Genomic DNA, 18233 nt, shown 5'->3' with positions numbered 1-18233 from the left:
TATTTCGCGCTCTTCCGCTGAAGCTGAATATCGTGCCATGGCAACCCTCACCTCCGAACTTCAATGGTTAACTTATCTCATGAATGATCTTGGGATTCCGCACTCATCGCCTATCAATCTCTATTGTGACAATCGAGCCGCCATTCACATTGCTGAGAACCCCGTATTTCATGAGCGTACGAAGCATATCGAGCTCGATTGCCACTTTGTAAGTACAATGAAAGTTGATCTCTCCTTGTTATATCCGATCAACTGACCAAATTGCTGACTTATTTACCAAACCGTTGGGAAAGGACCCTTTCAGTCGTCTCACTAGCAAGCTGGGCGTGACTCACATACACGCTCCACCTTGAGGGGGAGTATTAAACATGGAAAGATTTCAGAGAAGATCTCGAAGATTTGCCTTGACAGATTGCTGATTTCTAGCATTAACTTAGTGATTTGCTCTACTGTATTTTCCTTGTATAGTTCTCTTGATTTTTGCTATTTTCCTTGTAAAGCATAACACAATGTATTCTTGTCTTATATATATTAATAACTGAAGGGATCTCCATACATAAGAAGGGAGAGAACCATTTTAGCAACCAACGTCTCCTTCTTAGTATGTTTTGTAATAGCTGGGAATGGAAATTGGAGCTGAATCCTGTCTTTGTTTTAGACCTTGCTTAGGAAGGCAGTAAAGAATCCTCAAGCATTCCCGTCAGCAACTCATGTTACTGAATATGTAAAAAATACATTCTTTCACCGGAATACGGAAACTGGAGAAAAAATCACCAACCTTATAAAGGTCCAAACAAGAATATGTGGTTGGAGTGTAATCTGCACTGAAGTATATGCGTTTGAAACTTGCAAAATGCTTTATTCTACCTATTATTCTCACAGAATTTGTTAGAAAAATGCATCCAACACTTGGATTGAAAAATAAGAAAAGAAGATACTTTTTTTCCAACCACCAAGCTATCTTTTAATCCAAAAGAGTTTCCATAGCATAGTACGTATTAGGCACATAGGCAGATAGTTGCAGTCGTTTGGTTTATACCAACAAAGCTGCCCAGAGAATAAGCTATGGAGGGGAGCAGCAGCAGTCAACTTCCTGCTGTTGCTGTTTCTATGGATGGATCAGTAACCACTGAGATCGAAGAACACAGATCCAAGAAGTGGCTAAAGTCCATTATGGATGAGGGAACCAAGTATCCGCTCTCCGGTTTGCTGAAGCCTAAGATACAACCAGTTCAACCATATCTTCGGGAGGTTGAAACCTAAAGGAAGTCAATCATAATCCTATGATTCCCTCAATCATAGTCCCATGATTCCCCCAATCATAATCCCATGATTTGCTCCACAATTTGTACCAATTAGTGATATTCATTCCTTGTAATTAGCTCATGTAATCAACTATATATGGACTAATGTATAGAGTACCCATAACGGGGGTCTTTCATTTCTTTTACCTTGTTTTCTCGTTCATGGTATCAAAGCTCGTGACGATCAATCATGACTAGCGAGTTAACTCCAGCTTCCAAATCATCTCCTGCCTCCTCCTCTAATAACCTCTCTCTCCCTATCTCCTTCAACATATCTCATCACTTCAACACTCAAATGGACCGAAATAACTATTTGTGCTGGCGTTCACAGTTTGAGGATATATTGGATTTACACGATCTCAAGGATGTTGTTTCTAGCCAAACAACTGCTCCTCTCAAGAGACTTGAAGATGGTTCTGTAAATCCAGCATACTCTAAGGACAAACTCGTTCTTAGTTGGATCAAAGCCACGTCTTCACCCTCGATTCAAACGCTGCTCCTCTCTTGCTCAACGGCTTATGAAGCATGGACCCTTCTGGAAAAGAGGCTTTCTCCTCTATCCAAAATTCATATCCGTACTCTCCGTGATCAAATCCGCAATTTAAAGATGGATGCGGAGAAACCTATTGGAGATTTCCTACTACAAGCCAAATCTATCGCTGACTCTCTTGTTGCGGCAGGATCACCCATCTCAGATTCTGAACTTATTGACTATATCATTGATGCTCTTGGTGGTGAATACAAGGAGTTCATCACGTCTCTCCATCTTCGCCCCACAAATACCTTTGACGACTTCTATGATCTTCTTCTTCAAGAGGAACACCTTCTTAAAAGGATGACATCTCTATCTTTATCCACTGGAGCCGCCCTTGCTGCTACTCGCCTTCCCCAAAATCAACCATCTTCTACCCATAAGCTGGTCCAAAATTCCCGTCATAACAATAACCAGCTGCACCAAAATTTCCACCACAACAATAACCAGCCGCACCAAAATTTCCACCATAATAATAACTGAGGTCGTGGGGGGCGTAGTGGAAAAGGGGGCAACAGGTATCACTCTGGAGATAATCGGCATCCACCTTCTACACCTCTCGCACCTGATAATCGTCCTCCACTTCTACCTACTCCATTCCATTTCTCTCCACTTTGCCAAATCTGTAACCAGCAAGGTCATATTGCAAAAGTTTGCCCCGACCGTGGGAACTTTGCTTACGCGGCCGAGTCTACAACAAGTGGAACCTTGTCGGCTTCTGATCTTTCTAATCCAAATTGGTGCTTGGATTCTGGAGCAACACATCACATGACCTCATCCACTTCTAATCTCTCAAATGCTGAACCATATTCAGGTACTGATTCTATTGTAATTGGTAATGGATCACAATTGCCTATTTCTCATATTGGGCAAGCTGTTCTACGTACTCCTGCCAAATCTTTGTCGCTAAATGGAGTTTTGTGTGTACCTGCCATTAGAAAAAATCTCTTATCCATTCGACGTTTTTCTCACGATAATAACTGTTATTTTGAGATGGATTGTAATGGTTTTCGTGTGAAGGACAAGACTGGGCAGATTCTTCTTCGTGGCAGTAGCTCCGCCGGCTTATATCATATCCATGCCAATCCATCTATTTCTGGTCGTTTAGTCTTTTATGGTGAAAAGACGAATCAAGATGTGTGGCATGCTCGTCTTGGTCATACCTCTCATGGAGTTTTTCGTGTGCTACATCAAAAATTTAAATTACCTGTTGTTGGCAAGATTAATCCTAATAAAGTTTGTCACATCTGCCCATTGGGCAAGTCATGTAGACAACCATTTTTGGCTCGGAATTTTAATGCTAAAAACCCACTTGATCTCTTACATATGGATTTATGGGGTCCTGCTCCGATCATTTCACATTCTGGTTATCGTTATTATCTCTCTATTGTGGATGATTGTACTCGCTATGTATGGATTTATCCTCTTGTACGGAAATCTGATGCTCTTTCCACTTTCACCATGTTCAAGAAAATGGTGGAAAATCTGATGCTCTTTCCAGTTCACAGCATTAAAAGGGTTCGAACTGACGGAGGTGGTGAATTCACCAGCAAGCCCTTCACCTTATATCTTTGTCAACATGGCATTGCCCACCAGATTTCTTGCCCCCACACACCACAACAAAATGGCGTGGTCGAACGCAAGCATCGGCACATTGTCGAAATGGGTCTTTGTTTACTTTCTCAGTCTCATTTACCGTCTAGTTTTTAGTTGGAGGCATTCTCGACTGCCGTGTTTCTTATAAATCGGCTACCCATGGCACAACTTCAGTATCTCTCGCCATATGAAAAGTTGCTGCAACGGCCACCCGACTACCGTTTTCTTAAAGTATTTGGTTGTGCATTTTTTCCCCATTTGGTACCTTATAATAAACACAAATTATTACCCAAGTTTGCCAAATGTGTTTTTTTTGGCTACGAAAGCAATCACAAAGGATACAGGTGCATGGACCTTGCAACAGGACGTGTCTATGTCTCGCGGAATGTTATTTTTGATGAATCTAATTTTCCGTGCATGGACACTCGATGTTTTTCAGTGTCTCCACCACCAAAACCTCCCCGACCAGTCTTCTTACAACCAGTCTTTTCGTCTCTTGACTCCACCCTCCCACACCCTCCGCCTGATACTCCACCATTAGACTCATCCCCACAGCAGGTTCCTACTTCTAATCAGCCGCTCTCTCCTCATACCACCCCTTCTCCTAATGGAAATCCCACCTCGCCCACTCCTCAAATACCAACGACTCCTTTGTCGTCTAGCCCATCTACCCCATCCCAATCAATCACTCCCAACTCCTCTCCTCCACTAAAGAATTTTAAAAGTATTAACACACTTGTCTATGGCTCATCTCCACATCCTTTGCCCCATGCTTTAACCGTTGACCTTAAAAATCCTTTAACTCTTGAACCCACCTCTTATACTCAAGCCTCTAAATTTCCTCATTGGCGACATGCCATGCAAGAAGAATACAATGCTCTCCTCTGCAACCACACATGGTCTCTTGTCCCTGCTACTTCTTCAATGAATATAGTGGGTTGTCGATGGGTTTTTAAAATCAAGCGCAATGCTGATGGATCTATTGAACGGCATAAAGCACGTCTGGTGGCCAAAGGATATAATCAATAGGAAGGTTTAGATTATGATGAGACATTTAGCCCCGTTGTGAAACCATCCACGATTCGCACTATTCTTGCCATGGCTGTCTCGCGTAGATGGACTCTACAACAACTTGATGTTCGTAATGCATTTCTCAATGGGATTCTCCAAGAAGAAGTTTACATGAAACAACCCCCAGGTTTCACTGATCCTTTTCGCCCTCACTTTGTTTGTAAACTTCACCGGGCTCTTTATGGGCTTAAACAAGCCCCTCGCGCATGGTTTCATCGCCTGCACTCCTTCTTGCTCGATAATGGCTTCTTTAATAGCCAATCAGATGCTTCTCTCTTCATTCGACACTCATCAACTCATTCCCTTTTTGTATTGGTATATGTTGATGATTTGATTGTGACTGGCAGCGATAAGACTGCTGTAAATGACTTCATTGAAGTCTTATGTTCAGTTTTTGATAGCCGCCGGTTGAGTGAACTTGGTTTCTTTCTTGGCATGGAAATCAATCGCACCAATAACATACTCTATCTCTCACAATCTCGATATGCCACTGACCTCCTATCTAAATTTAATATGGTGTCTTGCAAACCTTGCTTTACACCGCTTCCCTCCAACTCGAAGTTATCGCAACATGATGGTGACCTTCTGGATGATCCCACTATTTATCGTAGTATGGTCGGTGGTCTGCAATATTTTACTCTTTCTCGACCAGATATTGCCTTTGCGGTATGTCAGTTTATGCAACATCCTACGACCTCCCACCTTCAAGTCGTCAAACGGATCTATCGCTATATTAAAGGAACCATTGAACATGGCCTCTCCTTTCATTATTCTTCTGATAATACCCTTCGAGCTTTTTCCGACGCTGATTGGGCCGGGTCTCTCGATGATCGACGCTCTACCACAGGTGCATGTATTTTTCTTGGTCCGAATCTACTCACATGGACCGCAAAGAAACAATCCACTGTCTCTCGATCAAGTACCGAAGCGGAGTATCGAGCTCTAGCCGCCACCACTGCTGAACTACGCTGGCTTGGTTATCTCTTCCGTGAACTTGGCCTCCCACTGCGGTCCCCACCTTGTGTTTTTTGTGATAGCATTTCCGCTGTTCACATGGTTGCTAATCCCATCTTCCATGCTTGCACCCGTCATATTGAAATTGATTATCACTTTACACGGGAATTACGTGCTCGTGGGGCTTTACGCATTCAGTATGTGCCTTCTGAATTGCAACTAGCAGATATCTTTACCAAAAGACTCCCTTGCGAACGTTTTGTGTCCCTTGCCAGCAAGCTCAACCTCCACTCTGTTCCATCTCGCTTGAGGGGGCGTAAAGGAAGTCAATCATAATCCTATGATTCCCTCAATCATAGTCCCATGATTCCCCCAATCATAATCCCATGATTTGCTCCACAATTTGTACCAATTAGTGATATTCATTCCTTGTAATTAGCTCATGTAATCAACTATATATAGACTAATGTATAGAGTACCCATAACGGGGGTCTTTCATTTCTTTTACCTTGTTTTCTCGTTCAACCAACAAGGAATCATATGCTCCTGAGGTGGTTTCCATTGGTCCCTACCACCATGGCAAACCAAAGCTCCAACCTCTTGAGAGGCCCAAAATGACAATGGTACGAGAGTATATTGCAAAAAGGAAATTGAATATTGATGAATTGTATGAAAAGGTGGTCAAGGTGGCCAGTGATGTGAGGAAGTGCTACGCTGAGGGCTTAACAGAAAAGTTGAATGACGAGGAATTCACTAGTATGATGTACCTTGATGGTTGCTTCACCCTTAACTATATTTGCAGCATTGTGGAAGGGAACGAAGAAGATTTGAACAAAATCCAGCAAATAGCCTTGGTGCGTCGAGACTTGTTGTTACTAGAGAATCAACTTCCTTTCCTAGCCCTCAGAGTTTTAATGAGAGCGAGTTTTGGAATTGCTCAAGGGGAAGAGATGATCACCGCTTTCATTAAGCGCATAAGAGGAGAGCCACCAAAAGCAGTTGCGCTGATGGAATAAATAAAATACTTCATTCGACATCATACTTGGGGATTGCAAAGCCACCCCGAGGTTCAAACGCAAGACGGGAAGGATAAAGATGATGATGAACCCGTTCACCTTCTTGAACTTGTTCGAAGGCAATTCATAGTTCCAAAAGATTTTGGAATTGGGTGTGTCATAAGCAGTAATTGGTACTCTCGTCGCTCAGCAAAGGACTTCAAGACTGTTGGGATCCACAGCAAGCCTAGCAGGACTTATCAGTTCACAGATATAGAGTTCAAGTCTAAATGCACTTTAGGGATTCTGACTCTTCCAAGAATAATCGTCGACGACACAACAAAGTCTATGCTCTCGAACTTGGCGGCCTATGAGGCATGCCCCGATTATGCCAATGACCTCGGGGTGACATCTTACATATGCCTCAGGGATTCGATCATCGATCAAGATGAGGACGTGAAGGAGTTGCGGTCTAAGGGTATAGTCATGAACTACCTCGGGAGTGACAAGGACGTAGCGGATCTTTTCCAAGATACAAGTATTAAATTGGCTCCTAGCCCTCATGCTTATCTGCAAGTTGAGTCTGGTATTGAAAAATACCATAGACGCGTCAGGAGGAACCAGATAGCAACTTGGGTTAGTGAAGTGAAGCACGACTATTTTAGGAACCCCTGGACCACCATCGCTGTCTTCTACGCAGTGGTTGTTCTTTTCTTGAGCTTTATTCAGACATATTTCACCGTCTTCCCCTCTCCCGGTAAAGGCTAGAATTCCATCTGGCCGTATCATAAAATACCAAATACAGCTGCATTCTTTTCCATCTCCTCATCTTTCTTAATTCCAGAAAGTTGTTTGATTTGTGTGATCTTTGTTTTAGCTGAAATGCTTCAAGAGTAGAACATCTGAGATTACTGTGATGCCAAGAGATCTGTTGAGATAGGAAAAAACACGGAGTTTTTATATTTTATTGTTATTATTTTAGAATAAGATTTTTACCAGAAATATTTCTGTATAGGCAAGAATTATTAGTTTTTCATATTCGGTTTGATTTTGATTTCTACCTTTATTAGGATTTTTGGTCTACAAGAATTAAGATTTTATTTTAATTAATTAGAAAATATCTTTTTCTTTAATGTCACTTGTTTTGGCATTATTTAGAATTTTTTTTCCAGTAGGATTTCTAGGGCTAGGGTTTTATAAAAAAGACTATAACCTATTCAATTATTAGTTTTTCCATCAATAATATTTAGACTTTTGTTTTTCTTCTTGTGGATTCAAGAACTTGTTCGTGGACTCCAACATTTATCTCGTTTAGATTAGTACGCAACTAGTCTCTTTGTGAATTCCGCTGCGTCATCTATATAGATGTATGTCTTGTGTGTGGTGACGATGTGGGAGAAGAGTCTTTGGTGAGTATATTTATGGGTAGGCCTGTCAATGGACCGGGTCCGATCCGAAAAATTCGATCCGAATCCAATAACGCCGATCCGATAATCTGATAATTCAAATCCGGTAATCCAAATATGGATCGGATCGGATTAAATCCGTTATCAATCCGATTCCGAACTTTATTTTTTTAAATTTTTTTTAAAAAAAAGCAAATTTTTTATTTTGAAAAAAAAATGTGTAAGAAGTTGTATTTTTATTTTAAATTTTTTTTGGAAAATACATTTTTTTTTAAAGAAAAATTGTATTTTTTTGCTAAAATTTTTGAAGTACAAAAGTTTTCGGATCGGATCCGGATTTTCGAATCCGAATTACCACTATCGGATTCGAGTCTTATCGGATTGAATCCGACCAATTGACAGGCCTATTTACGGGGAATAAAATTAAGAAAGCCTTTTTAAATAACAGCAACTTGAGTGAGTAGATTCTGTTTTTGGTGTTTTGTTTAGTGCTTTGTGACGGGAGAGTTCATGATTGTTTTCTGGAGTGATCCAAGTGAGATACCAAATTTTCTCCAAAACAGTTTCGGATTTCTACCAAGCATCAATTTCCCCAAATCAAGGGTTGATCCCATGTCCCTTGGCTCTCTCTTTTGGCAATTTAGTCAGATGAAAGAGATAAAAAAGACTAGATGTTATTTTATAAACAAGGAATTTCTAACTAAACTATAATTTTTTTTCCGTCCAATTTGGAGATAAGGAAATCACTATATTTATTGACCAAGCGCATAAAAAGCTCGAGAAAAAGATATAGGATCCTATTAACCCCCAATTACTTCTGGGCCAACTTATTGATGAAATCAAAATCTAATCATCATGAATTATTCGAACCCATTTCAAAAAAAAAAAAAAGAGTTGCTCGAACCGTGTGTAGTTTCTCCTTAGTTTTCCACCTGCGGTCCTGGTTTCTGATTTTTACCTTTTCCTTTTCATCCGTAGCTCAAACATAGCCCTTCTTCTTTTTTTATTTGAAGGGGATAAATACAACAAGAAAAGGGAAAGGCTCCTAGGAAACCTTCTATCTGCTAAGAAGAGTGTCTAGACCCCCAAAGTCTCCTAATTTGTGTGTGTGCGTGCGAGCGTGAGTAGGAGTAGGAGCGTGCACAAACGTTAAAGCCTCTTTTAACAAAAATCCCAAAGTATTAAATTTTGCAAGATCAATAGACTCTATTGAAGGATTATGTGACTAAGATCTAGACTTATCAGAGAACTTTCAGTGGGAGAAGAATGCAGCTGGATCCATTGCAAACAATGAGTTGCTAGCCACTGAGCCCCACTGTTGTTCTCTGCCGCACCAAGAGAAAGAACCAGTTCCTAACTTCCTATGGAGGATGGGATCGAAACGATTTGTGTGGGGGAGGTCAGGGTCTAAGAAGAAGTTGACCAAACTGATCGGTTGACCCTCCAATTAGAACCCGACACGTGGAGGCCAATTCGCACGACAGATGGCACACTAAGGCCGTGACACATGGCATGACAGTAAAAGCGAGGCAGACCCATGCCACGTAGGAGGCCAACGTGGCACTCGCAAAGGATGCAGCCTCGCGAGAGCATCATGAAGGTTAGAAGGGGCGCGAGCCCTGATATATCGAAGAGATAGCTCCTCTGGGCAGCTCCAATAGGAGCAAAGAACTTTTTTGCTTGTCTGTCATCATGGGTGTGCCAGTGTAAATTGTGAAATTTTAAAATGTGGAATGGAATGAGCCCCGCTCTCATACCATATGAAAACTTAATTTTCAACTCAAAATCAATTGACAATGAGTGAAGAGGTCTCAAATGTTATTAAGTGATCATCACCCACTCTACTCCCAAGCAATACGCGGGATTATATTTTCCTTAACATTGTGGTTAGATTATTTTTCTAGAATTCACTTGTGCTATTCGTTGACTGTATTTTTTATAAAATGGAGAAAAGGAGAAATTGAATATACTTGCATCCAAGTGAGGAGAACATTGAATTCCCCCCCCCCTAGGATAGATAAACTATTTGATGCCTCACGTGTACCAAGATAATGGCACTATAATAAGATTATTCCGATTCAATGGGTATTAAAAATTTAAAAGGGCTTTACCACAATCCGAGAAAAAGCTTTCAGAATCCTAACTTTACCACAATCTTTATTCCTAAGTCACTACCATTAGATATAGTCAACCACATTCAACATTTGACCCGACAAGACGGTCACCATTTCCAGGAATTTCTATTTGAAACTCTTGCTAAATTAGCCAGTCAACCAACCCCAGGATTATCAATCACTTGGGAAACCCACTATAATGAAGACCAAGACCGAGTCACCTGCTGAAAAACTAATCCATTATGTCTAGAAACACCATTAGAAAGATATGATTGCCCATGCCAATTAATATTTAGTGTTCCCAAAGCCTGCATCAATATGCAGCACTTTCAAGACCTTGTTCTTTCATACAAAGGACAAATTATTCAAGTCAGCCCAATGACCCTACTAGATCATGGATTTCTTAGGCAAATCATCTTTACTGACCCAGAACAAACCGACCGAGTCACCAGAAAATTAGCAGTGTGTGTTAACAATATCTTTGCTAAACATAGATCAATGAAATGTCAAGTTCTAATTACAAGTAAAATGCCAGAATGGACAAACACAGGAAATGTGATCCTGGCACAACACGTCATGTATCTCTCCTGGTATTGGCCATTCAGTAGGATTTGTGCACCTATTGAACTCATTGAAGATGAATGCCCCTGGCCGTGTTCCAAGCCTACCAGAGCACAGATCAGGCATCATAGAGCCAAGTCAATTGCTAGCAATCTTGGAAATGATGATTATCATCATTTCCTTGATGGCAAGTATCGTTTAATTTGTGAAGATTCTATCCAAAAAATCAAATCCACTGATCCTATTCAAGAAGTTCCATTTATCTTCTATACGAAATTCCAAAACCTAGTCAAATAATACCAGAATTATTGGGACAATTTGAGTCATCAAACTGAAGACAAAGAAGACCAAGAATCCAACCCAGAGATCAACAATGATGACAATGGGCAAGTTTATTGGGATAAACTGACAAATGAAGAGTTGCAGAATCTGGACAACATGATGGAAATTTAGTCAAAAGAGGTAATCATTCCTGCTTTTGGTCCCACCAGCACCAAAAGCAAATCACCTCCCAGTCAGCCATCATTTCACCTTTCGGCCCCATCTGCACCGAAAGTGGAAACAGTCAGCAATCATTTCTGCTTTTGGCCCTACCAACACCGAAAGCAGGAACAGTCACCTACTTTAGTCACATGGCTGAGTCATTCAGCACTTGTAAAACTCAGGTCCTTATTCTATAAAAGGATCCGAGAAGTCAGTTAGAAATAGGTTGAAATAGGCTATTCAAGATAGTAAAAATAGAGTTAGAGAGAGAGAGTAAAAAAAGTTTGGGTTTTCAGAAATTGCTTACCCATACTTAGTCAAGTTGAAGTACTACTTCTGTATTCACTGTAAGTCTGAGCTTGTTCAGCTTACTATTCAATACTTTTGTATTAAATTTACCAGTAAACTGCATTTACTATTCATAATACTATTCATCCACGAAGTTACTATTCATTTACTATTCATTCACGAATTTTACTATTCAACTATTGTTCATACTTGTACTGTTCATACTTTTACTATTTATAATCATTGCTATAACTGTATTTTTACTCCCTCTCCTTCACCGACACACCTGTTACTCTGATAAACCCATGTTCTTCACTGTATCCCTCCTTCCCTCATGGTATCAGAGCCAACACGTCATGTATCTCTCCTGGTATTGGCCATTCAGTAGGATTTGCGCACCTATTGAACTCATTGAAGATGAATGCCCCTGGCCGTGTTCCAAGCCTACCAGAGCACAGATCAGGCATCACAGAGCCAAGTCAATTGCTAGCAATCTTGGAAATGAAGATTATTTCCTTGATGGCAAGTATCGTTTAATTTGTGAAGATTATATATATATATATATATTTGTATAACTATGTTTAATAGATAACAATCTTTCAATACATAGGACGGTAGAAGAATGGATGATGAATATCTAGAGCATGAGTTAAACCAAATTAAAGGAAGAAATAATTTTGACTTGAATGAGCTTTCTCAAGAAGACCATAATATTGAGTCCGGTGACAGTGTCAAAACGAGGAACAATTTAGTGAAAAATGGCTTTCAACTTTTTCCAGGACAATATTTTCTCAGTGAAGAAGAGGCCTTCAATTTTCATTTTTGGTATTATGTTTGTATAGTTGTTGTGCTACTGTAATTTTTTTTCCCTCTCTTTTGGACTTTGAAAGTCGAGACTCATGAGTTAATTTTATTGTTTGTTGTAGTACTATCCAATTGTTTGATTTTCCACATATATTATGAAAAATTGTTCTGTTTCTTTTTTTCTCTTTCAAGATACACAAGGATGGACTAGTGCTAGTAGAGGTATTGATTGCCCACTAGAATTGAAATTTTCATGTTTTCATAGAGGAAAATAAATTAAGAAACCTTTGAAGTACTAGAAGTGAACGAATAGATATTGAAATACATTTCATTAGGTCTCATCCAACTAATGAGGGTAAGACTGTCATTAGAAAAAAGTAATATAAACATTTATGGCTAGTTTAGAAAATAGTGATGAAACTTTATGATTTGTGAGTATCCATAAACACAACTCATATACCTAAGTACATTTATTGCATCTAAACTATTGCCCCGGCACCTATTAGCGGGACTGATTCTAATAATTGCCTCCAAAGGTGGTTATTAATTCAGAAAGTCTACACACACAGCAGATCTGTGCACAGATTGTGCACAAATTTTATTGTGGGGCCCACCACGGGTCCCATACAAATCATCCGAGCCGTTCATTAAATATAAAACATTTTTTCAAAGGTCCCCATAGAAAATAAGCTCAATCCGATACCTATAGGTGCTCGATCCAACCATATAACTTTTCATGATCCGAAAATCTGAATGAAAAGTTAAATGGTTGGATAAAACATCTATTGGTATTGGATTGAGCTTATTTTTTACGGAGACCTTTGAAAAAATGTTTTAAATTTAATGAACGGCTCGGATGATTTGTGTGAGACCCGTGATGAGCCCCACAATGAAATCTGTGCACAATCTGTTGTGTACGTAGCAGGACTCTTATTAATTAGAGAAAGGAACTTCCCAAAGTGTCGGGACTCCCAAAACTGTGGGAGACCACTTTATGGTTGGAGTGTAATCTGTACTAAAGTATGTAACTGTGGGAGACCACTTTATGATTATTACGGTTCGGATTAAAAATTAGAGCACTTAATTTTTAATTTTTTTAAACTAATTTTTAATTTTTTAAACTGTTTATATATTAAAAATATAGTTAAAAAATTAATTGCTCCAATTTTTAATCCGTTTGAACCAGTGTGAAGATCTTATTATTTTGATCATATTATTCTAAAGAGACATAATTAAATTTTATCTCTAAAACTCTTATAATCACGTTTCTGCTTCCTAGGATTGCAAATTGAAAAGTCCAAGAATTTTTTTTCCTACAAAACGGTACGTTTGGGTTTGGGTAGGGGGCACAGCAGTAGAGGCCCCGCGTCCCGCCTCATGGGCCGCTCTCAATTCAACAACTTTACAACATTAACAATTATTTTCAACATGTCATTGATAGGTGTATTAATTATCAAAACATATTTTGGCTGTCATTTTCCTTTTTTAATATCCGCTAAGGACATTTACAGCATTAATAATTGTTCTCAGTATGTCCTTGATAGGTATTAATTATCAAAACACGTCCTGAGCCGTCATTTTCCATTACAATACATACAAAGTAGCGGGGCAAAAAAAAAAAGTTGCAATTGAATCGAGACCAGAAGAGCCCATCAATCTCTCTTTCTTGGGTCCAAAAGACTTGAAACAAAAAGGGAAAATTACGGTCCATGACGTATTTTGATAATTAATACATACCAAGGACATGTTGAGAACAATTGTTAATACTGTAAATGTCCTTAGCGGGTATTAATTATTGAAACACGTCCTTGGCCATAATTTTCCCAAAAAAAGGAAAAATGACGGCCCATGACGTGTTTTGATAATTAATACCTACCAAGGACATGCTGAGAACAATTGTTAATGCTGTAAATGTTCTTAGCGGGTATTAATTATTGAAACACGTCATTGGCCGTCATTTTCCCTATTGTAATCCACCTGGCTGGCACTTGAATCAAAATATTCATTCACTTTCTCTCGTCAAAAGTCAAAACCAAAGGGGTCTGCCTAAGTTAAATTTTGTTATTGATAATTTTTCTTTATTACATATGTGTACGTTCAGATCATGCTTACGTGCATTTTCACTAGTTTTGATAAATTAATTTTACCGTGAAGTATCTATATTTTAAAACATAGTGATTTTTATCTACACATATAAACATAAGCATTTCTATGGCCGTTGATCGCTTTAAGAGAATGTTTCTTTAAATTATACTGACCTTTTGTTGTGGTAATATATACAATTTCCTATCCAGTTTATTAACTTTTAGTTTTTTCCATTTTAAGTTGATATTATTTCAAGAGAGTTGATAATTAACCTGTAAATTATTGTCTTTTTTTTTTAAATTTTTTTCTCTCTACCTTGGCATGGCCTTTTAAAGTGAGATAGAGAATGAGTAGGTTATATTGGACGGGTAGAACAGACAACTTATTTAAGTTGGGACTATATTTCATTTGGACAAGCATCTGCTGGGGGGAAAGAACAATGAACCATAAATCTCCATCAAAGAGGGAAAAAAAAATCCTACAACGAACTCTTTGAGAAATGTGTTGGTAGAGATGATTTCCAAGCTAAGAGCATCTCTATTGTAATAAGCAAATAAGTGTAGATAAATAAATTTAACAAGAAGACTCAAAAAACACTCCACATTGTAATAAGTAAAGTTACAAGTCTTTTACCAAATAACTAAATTCCACCCATTTCATAACAAAATTTAACAACTTTTACCAACTAGTTGTTGGGCACGTGCGTTGCACGTGATTTTTTGCATACATATTATCTTTAGTGTTTTTACATTGTGAAACAAATATTTCATTCAGAAAACGATTCTTAATTAGCATATGAAATCAAAATACATGGTTTGATGTACAAGGACAAACATCAGTGTAGAATTGTTATTTTTTGAGAACAAGAGTAAAAGGAAAATCCTATATGTACCGACCAAAAATGTAGGGAAACCGTACCGACGGCCGATCCGAGCCGTCCAAAAATTTAAAAAAAAAAATCCGAGGGGCTCCATGCGGGAATCAACGGCATCCGATGTGTGTAGGGTGTTTGATCTAAACACCCTATTTTTCGTGTATAGGGTGTTTAGATCAAGCACCCTACATACATCGGATGCCGTTGATTCCCGTGCGAGGCCCCTCGGATTTTTTTTATAAAATTTTTGGATGGCTCGGATCGGCCGTCCGGTGGCTGGAGACGGCCGTGCGCGGCCATCGGTATGCTCCGGTCGGTGCAAATAGCACCACTCGGAGTAAAAAACCCAAAAAAACAAATGTGTAGAATTGGTCCACAAGTTGAACACATTTTTGCCACTGTATATAGTCCGGTTTTGCCTTTTGGGTCTGCCTTTCTCTTCTTCTTTATTGATGGTCCATTGGTTCAAGGTTACTTGCATGAATAAATAAATATAGGTTTTTATCCTTTTTTTTACAAATATAAATAGTCTATTTGACAATGTGAGTACAAATTATACCTTTGTGTTCTCCATATAGATATTTCATAAGCATTTTGATACTTTTTGAAGAACCTTGCATATGACTCACCGTACCATGTCCTGCATTATTCTGGGCATGAGGTATCATTTGTTTGACGGCGGTTGGTTGCTGTGATGCTCTTTCGTTATCCTTTTTGGCATTGGATGTGGGATAAGTAGTATATGCAGCTTTGTGGAGTTCTTTTTCTTGAACTCACCCACTTTGATTCTTTTCATCAAAATTGCAGAGTGTATCTCTCGTTTGAGATCATATAGCTTTGCTTGGAAAGCCTTCTGTATGACATGTTGTCTTTCTTTGGGGAATTCAGCCTTCACTTCATGTGGTTTTACTTTGAAAGGGCAAGTATTTGGAAACAAAGAACCAATTGGAATTACCTTTGTGTAAGTTGTAGTGTTTGTCTTTACAACAAAATGAGAACCCCGGGCCACTTCAAATGATTTTTCCTTGTATAATTGTATTGCACATTTGATGTGCATTATGCTGACATCCATTTGTAAGCATGGGAATACAACAATAATAAACCCTTTTGTTATCCTAACACATATCAAAGGACCGGTCAAAACATAACAAACCACAAAACAGAGGCTATAGTAAATTATTCAGAGTTCGGAAGATTAAATTCACACGGAAAACTACCCCAAACCATTCTCACGGCCATAGTCATACCAGAAAATTAATTTTTTCCGGCGGCCGAATTTCAGGACTGAGTGGAACTGATTTCGTACCTTGATAAGCACTCGAGAATGTAATGTAGGGTGCGCTAGTATCTAGTTTTCAGTCTAATTTAATTACTTATTAGTTATTATTAACGTGTTTGCTCGTATAGTGCGTTGGTTATGTTTTGTAGATAAATCGCCAAATAAAGGAATCTTTGAGGCCTAAGGCATGTCAAGGTGGAAACAGCTCGAGCAGAAGCATCATTGCCCGAGCAGAAGCTGATTTGCTCGAGCAGAAGCATCATTGCCCGAGCAGAAGCATCATTGCCCGAGCAGATCTCTCATTGCCCGAGCAAAAGGAAGGCAGCCAAGGCAGAACTTTGAGCTATTGAGCTCGGCATCGATGGGATTCCATTTGTTACATCGATGCCGAGCCCCTTAGTGGTCCAGTCTCTTATTCAGCTCGGCATCGATGGGATGAAATGCTTTACATCGATGCCGAGCCCCATAGCAGAGCTCTCTAAGGCCGTTGCCATCGATGCCGAGGGGCTTAGGAGGGGATTTTCGGAGCATCTAGGGAATATTCCAGGCGCGGAGCTTAGAAGTATAAAAGCTTATTTCATTGTTTTGTACAAAAAAAAGTAGAATAGATAGAGGGTAGAATTAGATTTGCTTACCTAATTTTAGATCTAGATCTAGATTCAAATTGTTCTTGAGTGTTCTTGTTGTTCTTCATTTTTCCAGCACTTATCTTTTAATTTTCTGCCCTTAGTTGTTACTTTTTGTTATTGTCGCCTTAATTAAAGTTGTTTATTTTCTCCCGATCTATCTTAATCTCTAATTTTCTTCTAGTCTTGTTATTTCAATTATGTCAAGTAGATTTTTGCTTGCTTTTATCTCTCTAGATATGAGTGAGTAGTTTCAAGGGTTAGGTTATGGGGTGATTAGCACCTCATGGCTCGGGCGAAAATTGCATTTTGCACCCAATAAAGCTTTAAACTTTGATTTGAAAATTGATGTGGGGTTCGGATTTGTTTGTCAAATCACCGAGGTGTTAACCTCTTTGATCATGTGTAGGTGGGAGCTTCGCCTACCCACCACACATGATGCTTAGAGCTCTTTCGCACGAGGTATTTGCCAAATGAATTCTAGAGCTAGCTTGGTTCTCAAATCATTTTATTTTCCGATTTGAGAACTTTAACCGAGTATCTTAAATTGTGTAGTTGGGTGAAAAGTGTGATCTAGCTCGAGTCTTGGGTGTTAATAATTCCTAGACCTAGCCTATCTTTTCTCTAGTTAATTCCTTTTTAATTTAGCCCCTTTTATTTCCACCGTTAAAGTAAAACAAAGTTGGCTGTCTAAAAGCCGAAAGCCCGTACTTCCATCTATAAATCCGAGCAAGCCATATAATTATTCCCTTGGGTACGATCCCGGATTTCCGGTTTATTATGCTTCAAACGACGTGTTAAACCCTACGCTTGGGGTATTATTCCGCATTATTATTATCATCGGAGCGAACAGAAGCATTTTTGGCGCCGTTGCCGGGGATTTCTTATTATGGCTTTCTTGGAGGTTCGACAAACCACTGTAAGTATCCCGCTTTCGTCTAGTAGTAGTAATTTAGTAGTTTATGTGTTAGTAGTTCGTATTTAGTTTGGTGGATACCTCTAACCTAGTTCATCTAAACTTGAGGTGTAACGAAGCCAGGCTAAATATCGAGTTTGTTCTTAGTTAGTTTAGCGTAATTAATTTAGTTAGTTAGTTTAAATTTGATTGCATTGCTTAGCCGAGGTGGTGGCATAACCCCTCGCATATTCTATTTGCTGAGTTGAGGTGGCGGGATAGCCCCTCTAGTCTGGTAGATAATTAGTAGTAGCATTAGTTTTGTGTATGCCTGTTTACTTCAAGTAGCAAGGGGTGCTATGGCCT

General features: G+C 39.2%; 1 protein-coding gene across 1 annotated transcript; it reads left to right on the top strand.

The window, feature by feature from the left end:
• Window positions 1–6028: 6028 nt before the first annotated feature.
• On the top strand, window positions 6029–7308 carry LOC131323737 (UPF0481 protein At3g47200-like). Its single transcript, XM_058355582.1, has 2 exons — window positions 6029–6472; window positions 6515–7308. The coding sequence occupies exons 1-2, from the start codon at window positions 6072–6074 to the stop codon at window positions 7218–7220; spliced, it is 1107 nt and encodes a 368-aa protein (XP_058211565.1). The 5' UTR covers window positions 6029–6071; the 3' UTR covers window positions 7221–7308.
• Window positions 7309–18233: the final 10925 nt, after the last annotated feature.

This window comes from Rhododendron vialii, chromosome 4a (assembly GCF_030253575.1).
Source record: "Rhododendron vialii isolate Sample 1 chromosome 4a, ASM3025357v1".
NCBI lineage: Eukaryota > Viridiplantae > Streptophyta > Magnoliopsida > Ericales > Ericaceae > Rhododendron > Rhododendron vialii.
This window is presented reverse-complemented; position numbering and strand designations above follow the sequence as displayed.

Bases quoted from the DNA above. Each gene is read 5' to 3' on its own strand.
- LOC131323737 (XM_058355582.1), top strand. From the start codon at position 6,072: ATGACAATGGTACGAGAGTATATTGCAAAAAGGAAATTGAATATTGAT. The intron at 6,473-6,514 runs AATAAAATACTT...GGGATTGCAAAG, and splicing joins GCAGTTGCGCTGATGGAATA to CCACCCCGAGGTTCAAACGC.